Source organism: Phaethon aethereus (assembly GCF_964289735.1).
Source record: "Phaethon aethereus genome assembly, chromosome: 25".
NCBI lineage: Eukaryota > Metazoa > Chordata > Aves > Phaethontiformes > Phaethontidae > Phaethon > Phaethon aethereus.
The window spans coordinates 4,053,722-4,073,623 of NC_138601.1; the positions used below are offsets into that span (position 1 = coordinate 4,053,722).

General features: G+C 55.9%; 2 protein-coding genes across 2 annotated transcripts; one reads left to right on the forward strand and one right to left on the reverse strand.

Annotated features, from left to right (window-relative positions):
* Positions 1-1,389: 1,389 nt before the first annotated feature.
* On the reverse strand, positions 1,390-6,433 carry LOC309413414 (parathyroid hormone/parathyroid hormone-related peptide receptor-like; the record flags this gene model as incomplete). The annotated part of the gene is made up of 13 exons (XM_082010534.1): positions 1,390-1,752; positions 1,990-2,031; positions 2,157-2,294; positions 2,677-2,775; positions 3,046-3,112; positions 3,694-3,754; positions 3,931-4,084; positions 4,541-4,727; positions 5,091-5,185; positions 5,387-5,511; positions 5,633-5,743; positions 6,041-6,278; positions 6,419-6,433. The coding sequence occupies 13 exons, from the start codon at positions 6,431-6,433 to the stop codon at positions 1,390-1,392; spliced, it is 1,695 nt and encodes a 564-aa protein (XP_081866660.1).
* Positions 6,434-11,717: 5,284 nt separating this feature from the next.
* LOC309413311 (myosin light chain, embryonic) lies at positions 11,718-17,112 on the forward strand (the record flags this gene model as incomplete). The annotated part of the gene is made up of 6 exons (XM_082010423.1): positions 11,718-11,816; positions 12,664-12,691; positions 15,008-15,157; positions 15,725-15,898; positions 16,320-16,397; positions 17,084-17,112. 6 exons carry the CDS (start codon positions 11,718-11,720, stop codon positions 17,110-17,112), a joined length of 558 nt encoding a protein of 185 aa, XP_081866549.1.
* Positions 17,113-19,902: the final 2,790 nt, after the last annotated feature.

Genomic DNA, 19,902 nt, shown 5'->3' on the forward strand with positions numbered 1-19,902 from the left:
AAATGCTGCCACCAGCCAGCTGTGCCTCTTCCACATCCTACAGCACTTGCTTTCTTGGGTGGGAGGTGGTGCAGATCTGCCTGACTCTGCACCTTCTTCTGGACCATTTAAAGAATGTGAATCCTGGAGCCCTTCCCTTCCCTGAAGTGCTTCCTGGCCTTCTGACTGGCTGTCCCTCCAGTGCTTTCTAATCCTCGTGACTCCCTTTGTATCTTAGCTTCTCACTGGAAGATCTGTAAATGCACAGAATTATTTACCTGTTCACTGTCTTTATCATGAAATGTCTGCCTTGAGGGACTGTGTCTCATTAGAGCAGGTAGGAAAAAAAAAATTCTCCATGCTACCACCAACATGCTGTTTAATTTTAACTGGTGTATATACCCCCTCTCCCAACGACATGGTAATTCTCCCCTCCCCTGTGGTCTGGCTGAATTGTCTGGGCTGAGCATTGCAGGCTCTTTGGGAATGCCTTTTCCCATCAGGGTGATGAGCTTTCCCAGGCAGCGCACGTGTAGCAGAGCTGGCGGGGGAAGTCGGGGCTGCCTCGTCCTCAACAGCAAGCACCGAGAGTAGAGCTGGCATGAAGGTGACATGAAGGTGACATGAAGCCCTTCACAGCCTCTGCTACCCTCCAGCAACCCATCGCTGTGCGTAACACCACTGGGTCCACAACGGAGTTCAAGGATGGAAACGAGCTGTATAGACTGTCTCTTTATTCATTTTTTAGCCTGCAAAAAGATTACAGGGCCAAGGCTCGTGCATGCAGTGGCCTGTGCATTTATGAAAACTGCACTGTAAAGCATGGGGGACCCAGGCGTTTTGCTGCACCCTTGCCAAAGCTTGGCCTGCCTCCCTGAGCCCATCGTATCCCAGTGGCTCATGCTCCCTGTTTGTGGCTGGGCTTCGCAGTATCTGTGAGTTGCACAAGGATGCAAGGACGGGGTGAGCTGCAGAATAGCCCTGCACTCTGCCAGCCCCAGGCTGTACCACGTGGGAACTGGGCTTCAGGACTATGGGCTCATTGAATCGGCTTTATATACGCTGGAGCTGAAGTCATTTTCCAGACTGTTGAGGTAAGATGGAGCCTGTAGGATTGTTTCCTGGTGACGATTTGAGGCTTTGCATGCACAGACATGGCTTACATCGATCACTTGTGTGAGGAAGGAAATGAGGTTTTGAACTGGCCGCTCGTTTTCAGACCAGGCAGGTAGAAGCAGCGAGAGCATGTGGTCCCTTTGCACACTGGCTGTGAGGGAAAGGGAACTGTGTTGTTCCAGCTGCTATCCCCTACCCTGCCTCTCCGTGCAAGCGTAAAAGGAGCCCAAAGCGTGAGGATCAGCATCTTTCCAGGCACAGCTGGATGTCCAGATGGGAGAGACACAATCCAGTTCAGAGCATCGTCTCCAGCTCCTTGTTTAGGTTGGGGTGCTGCTGATTCAGGTCCATTACATCCACTATGTTTTCCCCACAGGCTTTCTGGCTCATCTCCTGGGTCGGACAAGGCAAAAAGTTATCCGAGGTGAAGGAGCTGGGGATGTAGCCCGGCAGGCTGGCACAGGCAGGGAGCAACAGCCCCCGTGGCTGCATGCTCCCTGCCCCTCGGCCCGTGAGGCTTGTGCTGAAGCTCGTGGTGGTATGGGAGACCAGCCCGCCATAGTAGCAGCTCCCAGCCGCGCTGGTGGCACGTGCTTTCTGCCTCAAGTCCAGCGCCAGGCTTCTCCGAAAATGAGCTTTCTTAATCTCTGCCTGCACCTGAAGGAGAGTTTGGAGTCGGCTGCTGGCGCCCAGAGATGGCAAAGCAGACATCCCTTCCCCATGGTTTTTGGTTTTCACTCCTACTGATGTTTCTTTTTCTCTTTCCAAATCCTACTGAGAGGGATGGATCCAAGTTTTCCCTCTGGTTATCCCAGCCTGGGGGCTGCAGGTTAACTTCCCCGACCCTAAAGGGGCTATAACAGGGAGCTCAGCTGCTCAACCCTTCTAACTTACCTCCCCATTGCAAAAGCAGTAGATAAAAGCCACAAAGAAACCCTGCCAAAAAGAGACAGAGGTGGAGTTTGAGTCCTGAGCCGGGACGCTGTATGTGTGTCTCCACCCTCCCCGGCCGAGCATCGCTCGGTGTCCAGAGCAGGGCCAGCAGCCCCATGGTGACGTACCTGAGAGGAGTTAAAGAGCATCTCGTAATGCATCTGGATCTGCCACAGGACGCCAGAGACTTCAGTGTAGGGCATGGCCATGAACACCACATAATGGACCCCGAAAAGCGGCATCAGCACCAGCGTGGACTTCAGCAGCTTCCTGAGAGGAGAAATGCTCCGAGCCGTTAGCCGGGCCCTGCCAGCCAGCCTGCAGCCCACTTGCAGATGTTGGAAAGCGTCCCAGCAAAGAGGGCAGCCACTTCAGCCGCCGCCGCAGCTGGTTTGTGTGTAGCTATTGCATGCTGTCCAGCTTGAGGAAGGGCACAGAAGTGTTCAGAGCTTGAACTCCTGAGCCTGCTCTTTCAGGCGAACTGGGCTGCCAGAAGTGCTGGCTGCCACTGTCCGGCCACCTTCCCTCGCTCCTGCAGCCGTTCCCGTGCCCCTGCTCTTTATTCACAACCTCTGGGGAGCTGTCTCAGCTAAACAGGCAGAAAACGAGCAGACCAAGGCTGGGGCATGGTTTTGGTGCTGCCAGCACTTGCCTGTACTGCTGTCGGGGGTCCAGCTTCCCCGTGTTTGTCTCCCAGAGCTTGGAGGCCAGCACCCGGACAATGTTGAGGAAGAGGAAGAAGTTCACCTGCCGACAGACACGTGCCGCAGTGTTGCTGCCCGCGGTGAACAGCCTGCCCAAGCAGGCCCCCAGGCCAAGGACAGGCAGTTCTGGGTGAGCTGCAGGCAGGGATATGGGGGTGATGCTGTGGTCAGAGCAGGGAGGGACCAGTGCCCCTGGATCCCTTTGCATCATGTAGGCCCTCCCTGGTGGCTGGGGACCAACCCCAGTGACCACAGGTGAACGGCTCTGGGTCTGTATCGATCTCCTTTAACCAAAACACGTTGGGATTCTTACCACGATGGCGGCCAAGATGGGGACCTGATAAATCCACTTCATGTTCCCTGCGCTGAGGTCCCAGCACCTGAAGAGACCAGTAAAGAAACACCTTGGAAAAGCCTGAAATCACTGGTAAGGAAAATTGCCGGCTGATGGCTCCCTGTGCCCCGAGCCACTGTCCCCATCCTCCCACCCCTCACCAACCCTGGGTGAGAAGTTTGTGGAGTTTGTGTAAACCTTGACCCAACAACAGCTGTGCTACAAGCATCCTTAACCATCATGGTGTTGCAAATCAGTTTTAAATTAGCATTAACCTTCCTGAGAGCTCCTTTGCCATCTAAAACTCTTGTTGTACATTATGTGGCTTTTCTCATTTTAAATGCTTAACTTTAGAACATGTCCTTTAGCATTTATCTTTGCACTGTTTATTGATCAATTTATGGTGTAAACCTGCATTTAGCTTCCTCCCAAATGCAGAACATCCACTATTGGTCTAGATTACTGACAATTTTAGGAACAAGCCTTGTAACATCTCTTGAAGCCTCTTGTTCTTTTTGGCAAATTTTCATTTTTGAAAGTTGTGGTGGCCACAGATTTTTTTTTGCTAGTATTTGCAACTAGTTTTTCCCTCCCCAAAGGACTGTCAGGGAAGGTGGACCTACGTACTGTGTATCTGCCAGGGAAGCCCTGACGCTGGCCCAGACAGACACAAACACAGCGGGGAGACCTGGAGGGACAGGATGGAGTGAGGAGCATGGGTGAAGCATCACGTTTGCAGACCAAACCAGTTCCTGGCAGCTCATCTGCCCTTATCTGGGCACTCAGAGCCGCTCAACCATGGCTGATGCCGCAGCTCCCAGCTGGCCTCAGCGGCTGCAGCATTGGCTTAGGGTCCATGCTTACCCCAGCCGATGATGATGAGGACCCACAAGTAGTTCTTGTTTGAGAGGAAGGCCATGAAGATCAGGCTGTGCAGGTAGAGACCTTCCACCAGGATCCAGTAGTGGTTGGTGGCCAGAAAATAGAGGAAAAGAGTCACCACCACCTTGCAGCCAACCTGTGGATATATAGTCAGAGAGGTGCCCATGTGAGGCTGTCCCCTGAAACCAAAACCCGGTGGCTTTTGCTCTCTGGCCAGCAAAAGCCAGGCTGTGCCTCACGCACGGCTCACATTCCTCCTCTTGCAGGGTGCTACATCTCCCCCGGGATGTTCCAGCATCAGACGTGGAGCGGGTGCTTAGGCATTTCCCATGGGAGAGGTATTTCCTGTACCCGGGCACTCTGAGCTCAGACAGGCTGCCAGACCCGTGTCCTCTGTGGCTCTGACCTCTACTGTGGGACCAGGATGGGGACCAGCTGGGCAGAGCTGTAGGTGGCCCTTCATCCCTCCCTGACTGCATCACCTGAGCAGCACAGCCCCGATCTGGGAGGGTCCCAAGCACATCACCTTGCACCAGGGCTCCTAAATCCCCTTTTCCCCTGATCCTGCCTCTGGTCTCGGCGCGCCACTTGCCAGGTGGCTCCGTTGTCCCGGCGTGTGAGCCATTTCTGCCTTGAAGTCGTCCTCCCGCATCTTCTCCGTGTCAGTGGCCAGTGTGCCTGAGTAGAGCACCATGTCCTTCACGAAGATGCTCACCGCCCGGCAGATGAAGGAGGTGAAGAGGTGGACATGGATGTAATTGCGTGTGCAGTGCAGGCGCCTACGGAGAAGGGGTGCGACACGAGCCCAGCCCCGGCTGCCCAAGCAGCTCATCACATGTGGGCTCAGGCAACGGGGGGGTCCCAGAGAAGGTGAGCTCCAAGGTGTCAGCCCTCCCATGGGCACAGAAGCCAGACTTGGGGGCACGTGGGGCATCAACCCCTTCAAGAGCAGGGTGGAGTGGATGGGGAGCTGGTCATACTGGGGGTGTTCTGGGGCTTTGGGAAATGGTCTGATGCTTGTGCTGGGGTTTGGCGCTCACTCCCGTTCCCTAAGGGGCTGCACCCCCTCAGGGGGTCGTGTGTGCAGCCGGTGGCGAGCAGACGGTTCTCCCACACACAGAGATGGGAATTCAGCTCCTTACTTGAAGTAGGAGAGGATGCAGACGGCGACGATGAGGGAGGCCAGGGAGATGGAGTAGCCAACAGTGTACATCAGGTGCAGGCGGTCAAACACCTCCTGGAAGAGAAGGGCTGTGCTCCACAACCCCTCTGCAGCCCAGGCCCCTTCCTCTGCCCCCGGCCTCTGGGCTGAGAGCACGGGAGGACCAGGGCTTGTTTGGGGAGCGGAGGGGGACGAGCAATTCCCCTGGCCTTTGCTGCGCTTCCCAGTCCCTCATCCCCACCCCTTTTACGCAGCTCCTCCGATGAGCAACGTCACCTTCTCACGGCTCCGGCTCTCGGAGGAGAAGAGCAGAGCACATTCAGTGTAATTGGCCCAGGTCTTGTTGATGCTGAGAGCCATGGCCCAATTCCCGTAGGCGCTGCAGTACCTGTAGGCACGACCTGGGAACGGCGACGGGTGCTGTGACAGTGGTGGGACCCGCGGGAGGCCCAGACGCATCCCTGCTCGGTGGAGGATTATCGCCAAGGTGAGGTCGCTCCCTGCCCGGGCGCAAGCGCTTACCTTGATGGTTGAAGTCGTAGATGTAGTCGGGGCAGGGCACCGACACCTCCTGGCTGGGGGAGCCCTTTGGCCAGCAGATAATCCCGTCCCACTCTGGAAGGCAACTGGTGTCTGGCCAAGGAGCAAAGACAGTTTGGCTCCAAACAGGGCCGCATCATAACCTCCGGCTTCCCGCAGCGTGTGCCGGACCGGGGCGAGGAAAACGCGCTGCTGCGCGATCGCCCCTGGCCTGCAGAGCAGGGGGAGCTGAGGGGGGTCTGGGGACATGACCCTGGGGCGGCCCCTCCACGTGCTCTCATTTGTGGTGTGCGCAGGGCAGCCGGCGGCTGGCTGAGCAGGGCGATGATTTAATGAGCACCTAATTGCGCCCAGAGCAGCCACGGTGCCAGGAGCTGCACAAACTCACACCGGGACCCTGCAGCACCCAGGAGCTGCACGTCTCCCTGGCCCCATCACACCCCCGTCGGAGGGGAGAGCGTTTCCCACAATGCGGCCGGCTCCGCTGGGCTGCCTGACCCACGCGCAGGGGAGGGACGCTACCTTTGGTCTTCTCCAGTTGGGCTTTTATGTCTCTCTGGCATTTCTCCTTCGCTTCCACCAGGAGATAGATCTGCTCTTCTTTTGTGAGAACATCATCGGGGTCAACCTGCCAAGACAAAACCAGTGACAAACCCCACCTCCCTGTGGCTTGGCTTGGGCCAGCAGTCTCAGACAGCAGCTCAGCTCAGGTCTTCTCTTTGTGCTCACAACTTAGAGATTAATCATCCCTGGTGATGCTCGACCCACCCTGGTGATCTCCATGTCCCCAGAGAGCTGCCACCGCCTGCTCAGTGACATGAGCCACCCACAGCTGGGATCCGGGATCCCATAGCTGGGAGCGAAGCTGCTCTGTCCCAGCAGCACCCCAAAGGTCGTTGAGGAGACCCACAAAGAATTCCCAACTCAGGGCAGGACCCACATCACTTCTGCTGCCAAAAACCACCCCATTGCTCCCTGCCACCAACCCCTGAATCCAACCAGCTAATTGACACCAAGCCCAAAATCACAAGGGGCTCAAGGGCTGTTATGGGAACATCATCTCCCGCCGTGGAAATGACGCTTTGCTGAACCCTGCAGGGTGGTGGTCTCACCCACAGACTCGTAGCATCAAGCAGGACCATCCTTGGGGCAAGAAATGAGAATCAAAGCCGGTGCAAGAGCCAGGCAGGGAAGGCAGGAGCACGCATGGAAAATGGATGTGCTGGTAGGCAAAGCTGACGGCACAGCCACGGCATGGCGGGGCTCTCCCAGCCCTCCCTGTGCAAGGCAGGTTTGCGCGGCTTCGGGTAGATCCAAACAATACGGGGGAAGAGAAGAGTGCTGCCTGCCTTCCCGCTCACGTTTTTCCCCCTTGCAAGTCTGAGGCTGACCATGAGCCCCCCTTCCACCCTGTCCACGGTCCACTGAGAAATGTCCATGTTTCTGTGCTAGAAATCAGTGGCACGTCGGGCTTCTGCCCGGCTCCCTCTCACCCACCCCAAGAGCGGTGCTGGATGCCCCCGTTGCCCACACGGAGCCCTTCAGAGCCGGCTCTGGCAGCCCCTGGTCAAAGTGGTCGTCCGGGCTCTGCAAACACGGGGGTGCCCAACACCGGGCGCAGCACAATGCAGCCGGGTGCAGCCGGTCACACGTGCAAACGGCTTTTGGGACGTTTTGGGCTGAGATGTTCAAAGGAGTTTGGAGCCGGGATGCAGGGGGTTCGCGTTGGCTCTCAGACTCCCCACTGGTGAGCACGGCCAAATCCTGCCCCAGAGAGGAGACCCCGAACTCCCATTCACACCCTTCCCAAAAGCAGCAGCCTGGGTGGGTAGACCGGAGGGGGGGCGGTGAGGGGCGTAGGGCAGGAGCGGGGGTCCTGGGGGTGCATCAGCAGGGTGGGGACCCGGCTTTGGGAGAGGCACTGGGTGCGCCCAGCTCTGCCCTCGCCAGGTCCCTCCAGCCTCGCCTGCGCTGACCACAAATCACCCCGCTCTTGGTGTTCCCCCGACGCCTCCGAGGCGGCGAACCCTGCCCTGGATGCCCCCAAGAAATGGAAAAACCATCAGGTCGCGGTGCCTCCAGGGCTGCTGGAAAGCCTTTAGCCAGAGCGAGAGGCTCTCCGCTCCCACCCGGCTCCCACACAGCAGCTCTGCGGAGCGGGACGTGCAGCTGGGGGGCACCCGGCCCCCGACCAGAGCCTGTCGCACGATTACCAATATTTAAAGCCAGGAGAGGAACCGGAGGAGCCCACGGGGCCACGCAGACTTACCAGAGCCCAGGCAGAGCTCAGGAGGCAGCAGCAGAGGAGAGCCGCCGGGATGCCTCCCACGGGGACGGGTGCCTCCATGCTCCCACCGCACCGCTCAGATGGGGACCTCGGGGACGGCGAGCTGGAGAAAGCAAAGCCTTCACCTGGGGACAGCCGAATTGCTGCTGGCCCAGGGCCGCAGGTGATGGAGAGGGCTGGCGCGTTCAGCAGGACAGAGCATCTTCTGCGAGCACCTTCCCGGCTGTGGTCGAGGCGAGGAGGCGGCAGGGGCGCAGCCCGAGCCTGGGTGCTCGGGGCTGGGGGAGCACCCCGAGGGGAGTCCCGTGCCCCGGCAGTGCTATACGGAGCCGCTCGCAGGCTTTCCAGGCAGGGGGGTTTCTGGCCCCACCATGCACCCCCACCAGTCTCCACGTCTCGCCTGCTTTAAGCAGCCCCTGGAGCATGTGCAAACAATTCCCGTTCGGATGGGGATGGCAGAGGTTTATTGGCTTAGCCCTAGGTGCTAAAATCCTCTTCATTCATGGCAGATTCCTCTTCGCTTTTCAGAAACTTCTCTCACTGGCTGGTGGCTCATTTTTCAGCTGTCACAGCATCTCCCCACTGCCCCCGCGCTGCTCGGTCCCCTCCAGCCCCAGGCTGGTCCCAAGGAGCCGAAGGACGGCGGGGAAAACCCCAGTGAACTGGCTGGAGGTACGGAGGCAGAGGGTGCAAGCACGTGAGCGTCACCTCGGCGAGCACCGATGCTCCGAGATGGGATGTCTTTCAGGCAAACACCGGTTTAACCCTTTTCCTTCTCTCGAGTTTGGGGCGTGTTTTGGGGAGATGTGCTGGGATCAGCCCCGCTCCCCGCTAGGACAAGCACCCCGCTTTGTGCGCTTGTTTGCAAAAGGACCTCACTGCACAGCTGCACTTCGCTCTCTGCGGGGGGAGGCTGACGGCTAAACCAGCCCTGCTCCTGCCTGTGGGAGCAGGCAGGACAGACAGACGGTCCTGGCAGCGGGGAGTTTCCACCCGGATGGGTGCTTCACGCAGCCCGCAAATGAGATGAGCCAAAACGGCAGGGCTGGTGGGTCAGAGCTTGTCCCGCCGCAGCTGACACCGTCCCCATCGGAGCAGTCCCTTGTCCCCTGTGTCCCCCCGGGGAAGCCCCAGGGCTGTCCCCTGTGTTTTGGGATGATGCAGATGCCCGGCTTGGTCCCACCACCCCGCCAGCTTGAACACCTTGTGTCCCCCGAGCAGCCCCCCGGGGAAATGGGGGCAGAAAGCAGGCAGCCTTTGTTCCCTGCGCAGCTTGTCATTAGTGGGATGAGGCTGAAATTCAAAAGCCCGGCGCCAAACCCCGGGAACAGCAGGCTTCCGACCCCGGTAACGTAATCCATGTAATCCGCGGCCGGGCGCAGCTATCGCTGCCTCCATGAGGGCAAAATCCTGCGCAGGGCAGAGCCCCCGGGGCCTCCCTCGCGGCTCTCCCGGCAGGGCGGCTCGTCCTGGCCCCAACCACAAGCCCCTGTAGCTGCTTGGAGGAGGGTCAGACTTTTGGCTCCTGCGGCGACAGCCGGGGTATCAGCCGGCTGAGAGAGCAAAGCAAACCCAAACTACAGCGCTCGGGAGCAGCTGCCGCTCCCGCCGGTTAAATCAGACAGGAAAACAAGCCTCTCGGTTGCTTTCCCTGCACGGCAACCAGCTGTACACCAAGGAGGGATTAGGGGCATCTTCGGCAGCTGCCCGTCTTCCCGGCCCAATTTAGCCACCACCCCGGCCCATCGCCTGGGTGCCGATACCAGCCCGGCGGCCACCGCAGCTCCCGCGCTCGCTCCTTGGGATGCTGCACGGGCGTGTAGGGCAGGAGAAGGGATAAGCAGTTAAATTGCAGGATTAATGTTTTCTAAAGGCTCTTCCGGGTACTGATTTCTGACCCAGAAGCTGCCGGGGAGTGAGGATGGAGTTACGGTGAGGTTATTTTGGAGTCGGATGGTGTGGACGGACGGATGCTGGCTGAGGGGGAGGCAGCAACGCTCACAGGAGCAATTTGATTCCCATTACAGGTGAAATCTGACCCAGGCTCTGAGTTTGCAGTTAGCAAAACGTATTGGGTTTGGGGTTTTTTTTTTAAATTACTTGCTGTAGATTGGGAAAGCAATCATCGCAAATGACACCCACCCAGCCCCATCATCCAGCCCCCTCAGCTCCCTGAACCCACGCCAGCAATCGTGACAGCAAATTTCCCAGCAGTTTGTGGCTGCTCCCTCCTCCTGTAAGACCCCTGTAACCCAGCAGGCGATGGCTCAGCCTCCGGCTTGAGCAGCGTTTCGGCAAGGAAGAGGCTGGGGGGCTCGGAGCACAGAGCTGTTCCCACCACTCCCAGCCCCGCAGCAGCTCCGAAACAGCAGGATTAGACCTGCCCAGCCACACCAAGCCTGAGCCGCCGCGGTACAACGTGACCTGAGCCACCCTGACTCGACCACCTGAAAATACAAATATAACCGCATTTTCTATATCTACGAGTAAACAAAACTTAAAAACATACATATATATATATAGACATGCAAATATAAGGGCTCAGACTCCCGCCAGCACCAAGACCTCAGAGCTTCGCACCAGGACTAAAGGCATCTCGCAGGATCCTGTTCCACCCAGCGGCTTGCAACCGTCCCTGCAGCCCAGCGTAAGCAAGCGCCGGCCAGAGAAATGAGGCTGAGCAGCATCTCCACAGCTGGGAGATGCTCTCATCTGTTGTAAATAATTTTTTATTCATTTATTTCCATTACCAAAATACCAGCTCTCGGACCCCAGTGCAAACTAGGGATGGGTTCTCCTCCTCCTGTTCTCTGTTGCAATCTGGCTATATTTAATTTGATGGTTTAGGATGTCTTGGTGTAACCCTCAAGCCCCATTTTCTAGGATGCTGAACCTCAATGACTTCTCCTGCCCCTCCTGCGGGTCTTCAAACAGTTGGGAGAGGAGGGTGAGAGCAGGAGCATCTCCCACCAGAGCCTGCCCAGGCTGGCGGGGAGCCGAACGGAGACCCTATCGCCCGCTCTGCCCCGTAGGATTTGGGGATGCATGGGTCGAGCGGTGCGGGGCTGTGAAAGATCCCGAGCTGATGAATTAAATGCCTGCCTTTAGCCATCGTTTGCATTACCCTCGTTAGCCACCCTTAGGGAGGTGAGCACAGCTCCTCACCCACAGCGTGGCCTTTTCCAGGGCACAAGCTCAGTCCTGGGGAGAGATTGAGGCAAAGCAGACCCCGAGCACGAGGCCGGGGGGATTGTTCAGAGAGGACTGAGCTCCTTTGAAGCAGCATTTCATAAATCCTGGTCTTAAAAAGGGCTCTGCAGCGTTCGCCCTTGCAGGCCTGCCTAAAAACAGACGCGCTTTTCCCGTGGGTATCGCGGCAGGTTTATCAGCCCTTGCGTCGCTATTTCCTTGCCAGGCGCCCGGGGCCGTTCGCGTTTAGGTTTGCAGTGGTCACTTAGCAAGCGGCCCCCGTGGAGCCCACCCGGTGCAGGTGCCGGAGGGGGAGACGTCCCCCCTTTTGTGGCTGGGGGGGAGCGGCTGGTGGCTTGGCCGTGCCGGGAGCCGATGACAATGGGCAATTGTCAAGTTGGGGCCCCTCTCGTTTGAGTTTTCTTCCTTTTATAGTAAGTAGCAGTTGCTGCAGCAGCCGGCCTGCCCCTCCGGGGTGAGGACAGGGCTCCGTATATAAGGGAAGGAGCAGGCTTTGCCTTTCATCCCTCCGGCCGGTCGCTTCGCTGGGCAGCAGGACTCATCCCTGCACCTCTGCAAAGACCCAGCGCGATGCCGCTCAAGAAACCCGACCCGAGGAAGGAAGCAGCCAAGCTGGCTCCAGCCCCGGAGCCACCCAGAGAGCCTGCCTTCGATCCCAAGAGCGTGAAGGTGAGCGAGGAGCGAAGAAGTCGCCGTCTTTCTTCGCGCCTGCCATCTGCCAGGCACGGGCGATGCAATGCCCCGCGCAAACGGCGTTAGCCAGGCTGAGAGCCAGGCTTGGGAGCGGGGAGTTCTCAGACTGCACTGATGCAGCGGGCTGGGAGCGACGCTCTCCGCGCTGGGGGGATGTTCCAGTCTTCCCCCATCCGGCCCCGCGCAGCGATCCCCCAGGGAAACGGCCTCGCGCTCGCACCGGGACGCTGCTGCCCGGAGCTCCGGCTGCGGAGTCGAACGCCCCACAGCTCCCGGCTGAGACGCTGTGTCGGGGCCCCGGCAGCTTTAAAAAGCTTTTCTGCCACCCACTCTATTCATCCTAAAATATTTTGCCACCTGCATTGTCTCCTCCATGTGGGAGCATCTTTTATCCAAGTCTTTACAATGGGAGCTTACTTTTTCTGTGATTCCCCAGGATATAGCTACATTTTTAAGCCAGAGCTGCGGCAGGAGAGTTGTTAATAGCAGGCTCAGCACGGAGGCTGTTTAATCACTTGAATTAGGTATCAAACCTTGAAATAACATCCTTTCCACCCAAAACAGCCCTGACTGTGGTCTGAGCATCCCGGCTTCCTGCCCACCCCTCGCCTGCTGCGCTGCTGCTTGGCTGCGCTTTCCGCAGGGACCCCGGCTCCGCAGCGAGGGCAGGAGCGCTCCTGGGCACGGCATGGCCGGGCACGGCATGGATATGGCCCCCCGCCCCGAGCAGGCTGTGGAGCCTGGGGAGGGAGATGCTCAAACGCATCGTTACCCCGGCAGTACCACAGCCCTCACACCCAGCTCTGTTCTCTTCCCCCGACAGATTGAATTCACTGCAGAGCAGACCGAGGGTAAGTGCAGACTTCAACTTCTCCCAGAGATGGCATCAGAAATGAGGAGACCTTTTTCCAGGCGTTTTTTTGCAGCAGACATGAGAGCCGAGGCCCCACACATCAAATCTGCTCCTGGGGAAAGCCCAGCAGGGTCCAGGCACCCCATTCCCAACACACTGCTCTCCTCCAGGGTGGGCTCATGGGGGTTCCTAGCAGGCAGGAAGGACATATGAACCAGAAAGTCGTGTCCCCAACCAGCATCGCGCTGGTCAGGAGATGGGGAAGAGCATTGGTGGGAAGGGAGGAGGGAGGAGATGGAGATGGGAGCAAGGCTGGAGGTGAGCGGGAGCCAGCACAGGGATTTAGCTGGGACTGCGACGCAGGGCTGTCAGGAGCAATAAACGGATCCTGGTTCTTTGCTCTGCGTGGAGGGTGCCCCAGTTGAAGAGGATAATCCCAGCTTCAGAGCCTGGCAGGAAAAAGGTACTTTTCCATTCATGGTGAGAGCTGCAGGCTGGTTCAAAGTCTGGGATTCACGCAGGAGGAGCAGCCTCTGGTGATGCAGGGACAGCCCCATACCAAGGGGCTGAGCTGGGACTGGGATTTCTCATCTCTCCACGGCCAGTTTTAACGCCTCTGTACAGACTAGGGAAGGGACAAGATGTGAGGGCAGATCCTGGTGGGAATACTGGGAGGAGGAGACCCAGTATCATGCAGGCTTGGCCCCCAAACCAGCTTTTGAAGGGAGAAAAGAAAGCCAGTGGAAATGTGAGCAAGTTAAAATGCAGAGATATTTGGATTTAACCTGCAGCAACGTCCCACGGCATATGATGTGCTCCCGCGGCTCCAGGCAGCCAGGAGTGGGCATCACTGAGCACCCTCACAGCAGTGCCTCTTGACCAGGGACTCGCAGGTGACAACGTCCCTCCCTGGATCCCCCCAGAGCAGCCCGAAGTGCTGGGGGGGGTCGTGGCAGGATTACAGGGACATGGCATGGACATCGTGGGGACAGGTCCATGGGATGGTGAGGCTCAGGAGAAGATATAAAGATGCCAAGAAGAAAATGGAGCAAATCCAAAGCTCTGGGCAAAGATCCCCACCAAACCCAAGGCAGTGTCTACCAGACCATGATGTCTCCATCACCACATGGAGACCGTGATCGTCTCATCCCACCCAACAGCAGGAGGAGAAGCGACTCCGCTTTGAGTGAACTATTGCTGGCTATCATGATGGACCAGAACCTGGAATTCATTAGTGCCATGGACAAGAAACACAGCTCTGAGTGCTCACGTGGACAGGCTGGAAAGGCTGGTTACTTGCTTGGCCAGTCAACTGCTCAGGTGGACTTGCTGGCCTGGAGGCAGCAGGGTGAAATCCAGAAGTGTGTGGAGCATCTGCTGCAGGAAAATCAGCGTCCTGCTGCCTGCACGGAGCAGCTGGAGAGGCAGGTGCCAGCCACCAGCCTCGGGGTCCTTGGCTTGCCGGCAGCAGAGGAGGGTAAGGACTTGGGGTGGGGGTTTCCTGGAGGACTGGTTTCCCACATTTTGCACCTCAACACCAGCGAGGAGCCTGCTGTAGTGGAGAAGACCTTCTGGTTTGAAACAAGAGGCAGAGACCAGGCTCTGAGCAGCGCAGGTGCATGGTTGTCCATGTAGCCAGCACTGGGATTAAAGAGAGAATCCAGCAGCAGGTCAGGAAGGTGAAAAGCATTCTACACAGAAGGAAAGCGATCCTTAGTTGTTCCTAATTTAGGCCTCCTTCCTCCAGGTAAAATGTAGCACTCAATGTCATGATAATTTATGGGAACGAGCTTAGAAATTAATCTCCCGTGTCCTTCCACGCAGGGCTGGCGTGACATGTGGTCTGCAGGGCCGGGGGGGACATGGTCACCCTTCCCCAAACACGAGCAATGCCGCGCTGTGTCTGCCTGGCTGGGGCTGGGGGGACGCCAGCAGAGCAGTCGGGGTGTTGCAGGGGTCATGGGGTCCCCGGGAGGCCAGAGTCAAGAAGGAGAAGAGCAAAGGGGATGTTCTGCCGGTGCTGCCAGCTCAAGGTGGCGCAGGAATCCCAGCGGGATTCGTCCAGCCAGCTCCGCACGGCTGGCAAAACCTGCTCAAGAAGCTGAGCGGCTCGTTGAAGGAGCCTGGCAAGCTTCGGTGGCTCCTCGCTGAGGCTAGCGCAGGGCTGCCCGCCCTGGGCAGCAGCGACGGCTGCGCAGGGAACTCACCACGTGCATGTCCATCCCTTCCCTGCCTGCCAGGCAGGACTCGCTCCCAGCGGGGTGGGAAATGGGGCCAGCATGGCAGAGGACATCCGAGCTCTTCTTCCCCGCAGAGTTCAAAGAAGCCTTCAGCCTCTTTGACCGGACACCCACGGGAGCCATGCAGATCACCTACGCGCAGTGCGGGGACGTCCTACGGGCACTCGGCCACAACCCCACCAATGCAGAGGTCCTGAAGGTGCTGGGCAAGCCCAAACCAGAAGGTGACAAAAACCTGGGACAGTGGGGACAGGGTGGGATAAGCAATCCCTGTGCTCCCTAGCAGCAAGTGAAGGATTACATCCCCTGGAGGAACAGTCCTGCAAGAGGAAGGAGTTGGGAAGGAAATGACACAGAGAGGCTTCATTCCTGCAAAATTCCTTCAATCTCCCTCCCCATACCATAGCTGACATAAGGGGTAGGCTGTCCTCAGCTGGGGATGGTGGTAACTGATGCTTAGCAGACCGTATCCTGAGCTGGTGCAAACTGGTGTAACCTGACCAGTCCCAGTGAGGCCGCATTGCCCTGGTGACAGAGGACCTACCTGTCCGCTGGTTTTAGTTTCTGGCTGCTATCAGCAGTCTGTGTGCAGTCCCCAGGTGGTGGTACCTCACGCCTCATACGGACCTTCCCATCTCAAGTATGATATACTAATAGTCCCATCACCTTGTGGGGTTTTTCCCCTGTACTCCGATGGAAATGAGACCAGGAAGGTTGAGTAGGAGGTCCTCAGAGGCTGTCTTCAGGCCAGTGAAGTTAATCTCTGACCCCATCTCCTCCTCCCCTTCCAGAAATGAACACAAAGATGCTGGACTTCGAGACCTTCCTCCCCATCCTGCAGCACTTCACCCGCAACAAGGAGCAGGGCACCTTCGAGGACTTTGTGGAAGGGCTGCGCGTCTTTGACAAGGAGGGCAATGGCATGGTGATGGGGGCCGAGCTGCGCCATGTGCTGGTCACACTGGGTACGGGCTGGACCTGGGGAGGGGAGCAGGCCACAGGCCACCCCTAAGCTCTTTCTGGGCAAATGACTCGGGTTAATTTGCTGGTCTCACGTGTCGGAGAGACTCTTTGCATTTTGCTGCTCTTAGGCTTTTGTAGGAGTGAATGGTTCTTGAATATGTGGCCTTTTCCATCTTCTGCCACAGCTTCATGCATGATCCAGGTGGGATGGGGAGTCCATAAAATCCTCAATTATCAGACAACCATTGCAGCTTGGTCTTCTCTCCACAATCTCCCACCAGTATTCTCCAGTCTGTAATGGCACACAGCTCCTTTTTAATCCCCTTTTCCTTCCTCTGGTGGCTTTGGCTCTCTGGAATACGGACAGGAGGGTCCTGGTGGGCTGAGAACCCTTCCCCTCACCTCTCCATCCTCCTCCTCCAGGGGAGAAGATGACAGAAAGCGAGGTGGAGCAGCTCATGGCAGGGCAAGAAGATGCTAATGGCTGTATCAACTATGAAGGTAGGAGCCAGAGATGCCCGTCGGGGGCCATCCCAGACATGGTCGTCTTGTCTTAGGGTGCAAACTGTGTCCTCTGTGAGGACATTGGCGATCACTAAGAGGGAGGTGTGGACCACCCTCCAAAGTCTCTCCAAGGAGAGCTGTGAGACATGACAGCTGGGGTGGGAAACAAGGCGGTTGTGCCAGTGATTTCCAGTAAAAGCAGGTGAAGACAGCATGTTTCCAAGGGTTTCAGGACTGTTTTATGCCCAGTTTTGGCACTGTTTTGTTGTAAGCTATCAAAAATAAACAAAGCCAGCATCTTTCACAGCAGAGGCTAATTGGTAACATTTGGAGACCCAGATCGCTCACGGCTCCAAGAGGGTGAAAATCTGGCACAGGGGGTGGTTAAATCTTGGAAACACTAAAATTGGAGAACGCTGAGGAAAATTTCCCATTTCCCTTGGCTTCAGAAAACTGCGGATAGCGGTACCGGCTCGTCTTCAAGAGGGGTTTGGTATCACTCTAACCAGGTTTGGGATGGCATGCAGAAGGTGGGGACAGAAGGAGAAACCTCAGTCCTGGCAGAGTACGTCCCCTTCGTCCCTGGGGTGCCCTGGGCTGGGGGTACCCCCCGCTGCCTCTCTGCTCGCCCCACCACAGCTCACAGCATGCTTTGACCTCTCATGCTCTCAATTCCTCCTCAGCTTTTGTCAAGCACATCATGTCTGGCTGAAAGAAGAAACTTCAGGTGAGTTTATCGGGGTCTCCCGCTGCTTACTGAAATTGGAAATCCTGCATATAAGAGCCAGGGGCAGAGGAACCCAAACCCAAACCCCACCAGCAACCCTGCAGTGGACTAACGCCACAGGAATAATCCCGGGTCTGAAAGCACAAAAAGCTGTGTTCATGATAACGAACCTCATTTGTAACTCGTGCCATTTAAGATTTATCAGGACAGCATCAACCCCATCACTGTCAGTCATGGTCGGGTTATTGTGCCAATTCTCTGCTCGGAAAGAAAGAGGTTCGTGTGGTTTATGGTGATACATTTTTCTAACCCACCAGGAGCTAAGGTGGTCATGAAACAGCAGCCGATGGAATAAATATTTAAAAACCTGCAGCACTGAATGACTTGATGCTAAGAAAATACTAAGTACTTAGCGAGGAAATTTCTGAACTAAGAAATATCAACATTCCCATTAACATTAGAAAGAATATGGAAAATGTACCATCGATGCTTGTTAAGCTTTTTTGCATTCCTCTCAGTCTTCCTGAGGAAAACAGAGAAACAGGTTTCTTTTAGGGTGAACTACCCCTCGGAAATCTATTCAATTTAAAAGAAAATCCAAATCTCAGTAAGAGAGTTGGCCTTAGCCTCCCCTGCTAGTTTCTTATGGTTTTGTTATCATCTCGCTTACTTTTCTTAAACATTTCTCCTCTCCTCAGTTTCATGAAAGGCAGCAGGGGAAAAAAAAAAAATTACCTTCAGATACTGCTAAATACACAAATTAAACATTTTAAAATACCTTTTTTCCTCCCCTCTGCAAATCTCTTTAAACATCAGAAGGTTAAAACAGAGACAGACAGAAGTCTGAACTTCGAATGTTCAGCATCCTTTTTATCTTGCTTTTAATCTATTTTTCTCTGTACATCAGCTCAGCAACACAGGTGGTTAGGTGGCAAACACTGCCAGGGAGATTTAATTCTACACAAAGCTATTTGCATGTAAGTTGTTTTTTAATGGTGTGGAATTAAGGCTATTGGCATTTTGGGCTCATCTGAGAAGGAGCACTCTCACCTCAAAGATTCATTGCATTAAGCCCTCTCATGCTTGTCTCCCAGGCTCCTGGAAATGTTTGAACCCACCTGAGCGCCACGAACAGCGAGATTCCTCCATCCGTGTCCCTTCCACCCTCGATGTTGTACATCCGCAGAGATGTTTTGCATGAGCCACCATGAAGAGTTGGCCTCCGTGTGTGTGTGCCTAAGCCTTGGTATACAATGAGACACCTGCAACTTGGTTTTAAACTTTAAGTTATTCTTTTCAGGTTTTTTTCTGTGACATTTAGCTCATTAAATTTCATTCCTTCCTCCCTTAAACGGTGTCTCTGCTTTGGCTTTGGACTATTCGTTGAAGCAGTAGATGGAGGAGATGCCTCAGCCTCCACCAGCTATCAGAGATAGCAGGATGTTCCCACAGACAGAGGAAAAAGACAGGTTTTATGACCACTAGATATGAGGGAAGAGTTCAGACACGGGAGTCTTTGCTCATCAGCCCCCCCTCAGTGTGAGGCCTGGAGGTGGGCTGCAGTCTGGCCACATCTTGCTGATGGACGTACGTCTGGAGAAAAGTGAGCGTGAGGGACAGGTTGCATCAGACTCCCTGTTCTTGGCAGGTTCTTCACCTCCTGTCTGTCCTAAAACCAGCCCTTTTTCAGTCCTGTAGCCCATCCACCCTACACCATGCTGCCCCATGAGCATTCCCTCCACATCCAGGCTGAACTGCACCATGGAACAGAGAGGGACCTGCTTGACCCTGCCACTGTCCCTGCCATGGGACAGACCAGCAGGCACCTCTCCTTCATCAACACGCTGCCTGTCCCAGCCAGAAAAGGCCAGAGGCCCTTTAAAAGAACCAAAAACATCCAAGAAAGCATTGAAAACATTTATTTTGATATATCATTGACAGGTCCAAAAGTCTCGTTTTGAAGGCTGGTTTCCAGGCAGTTGAATCCTGATGAATCAGTAAGGGGGAAGGAAAACAGAGAAGCAACGGGTATTTCTGGGCCAGGTCCCACCTCCACCCTCATGGCATGGGACAGCGGGTCACATCTCCTGCCTGGGATGCAGACCAGCCCGGATAGGGCTCCCCGGGTGGTTCCTCTTCAGGTAGACAGCGTGTTTAGAGGCAGAAGCTGTCCAGGGGCTGTGTGATGCAAGCTGGTGGCTCTTTCCCTCTTCCTACCTGCAAAAAAACCATCACAGCATCATTAGAAATGTTGAATAATTCATGACAGATAACTCTGCCCTCCCATCAGCAGAACACCTGGGAGCAGAAAACGCTTTTCTTTGATTTGTTCCTTATTCCAACGTCCTCGCTCTGTGACTTTGACTAGAAATTGAAGGTGCTTTGCTCCGACGTGCTTGACTTCAGCTGCCACTTGCTCGTTTCTGTGCAGTGACTGAGTAACAGCTGCTTTCAATTCCCACTGCTTGATTCAAATGCTCATAAAAAGCAACATAAGCTGTTTATAGATGCAAGATTAGATTTTAGCTTCTGTCTGTGGTATTTCTAACAGCTTCCATTAGGAAGAATCTGGGCACCTCGTATCTTTAATGTACTATCTGTGTTTTAACCTGCTAAAGGACCATGGTGACAGGGTGAGAAAGGACGCTGCTTTCTGCACACTCACTCTGGGGCCACATTTGCCCTTGCCACCACTGTAGCATTGACTCCTGCAGAGGAACGTGCTGTTGCGGAGAGGAACCAAGCAGAGGCAAGGTGGGGGACCTGCCCAAACTT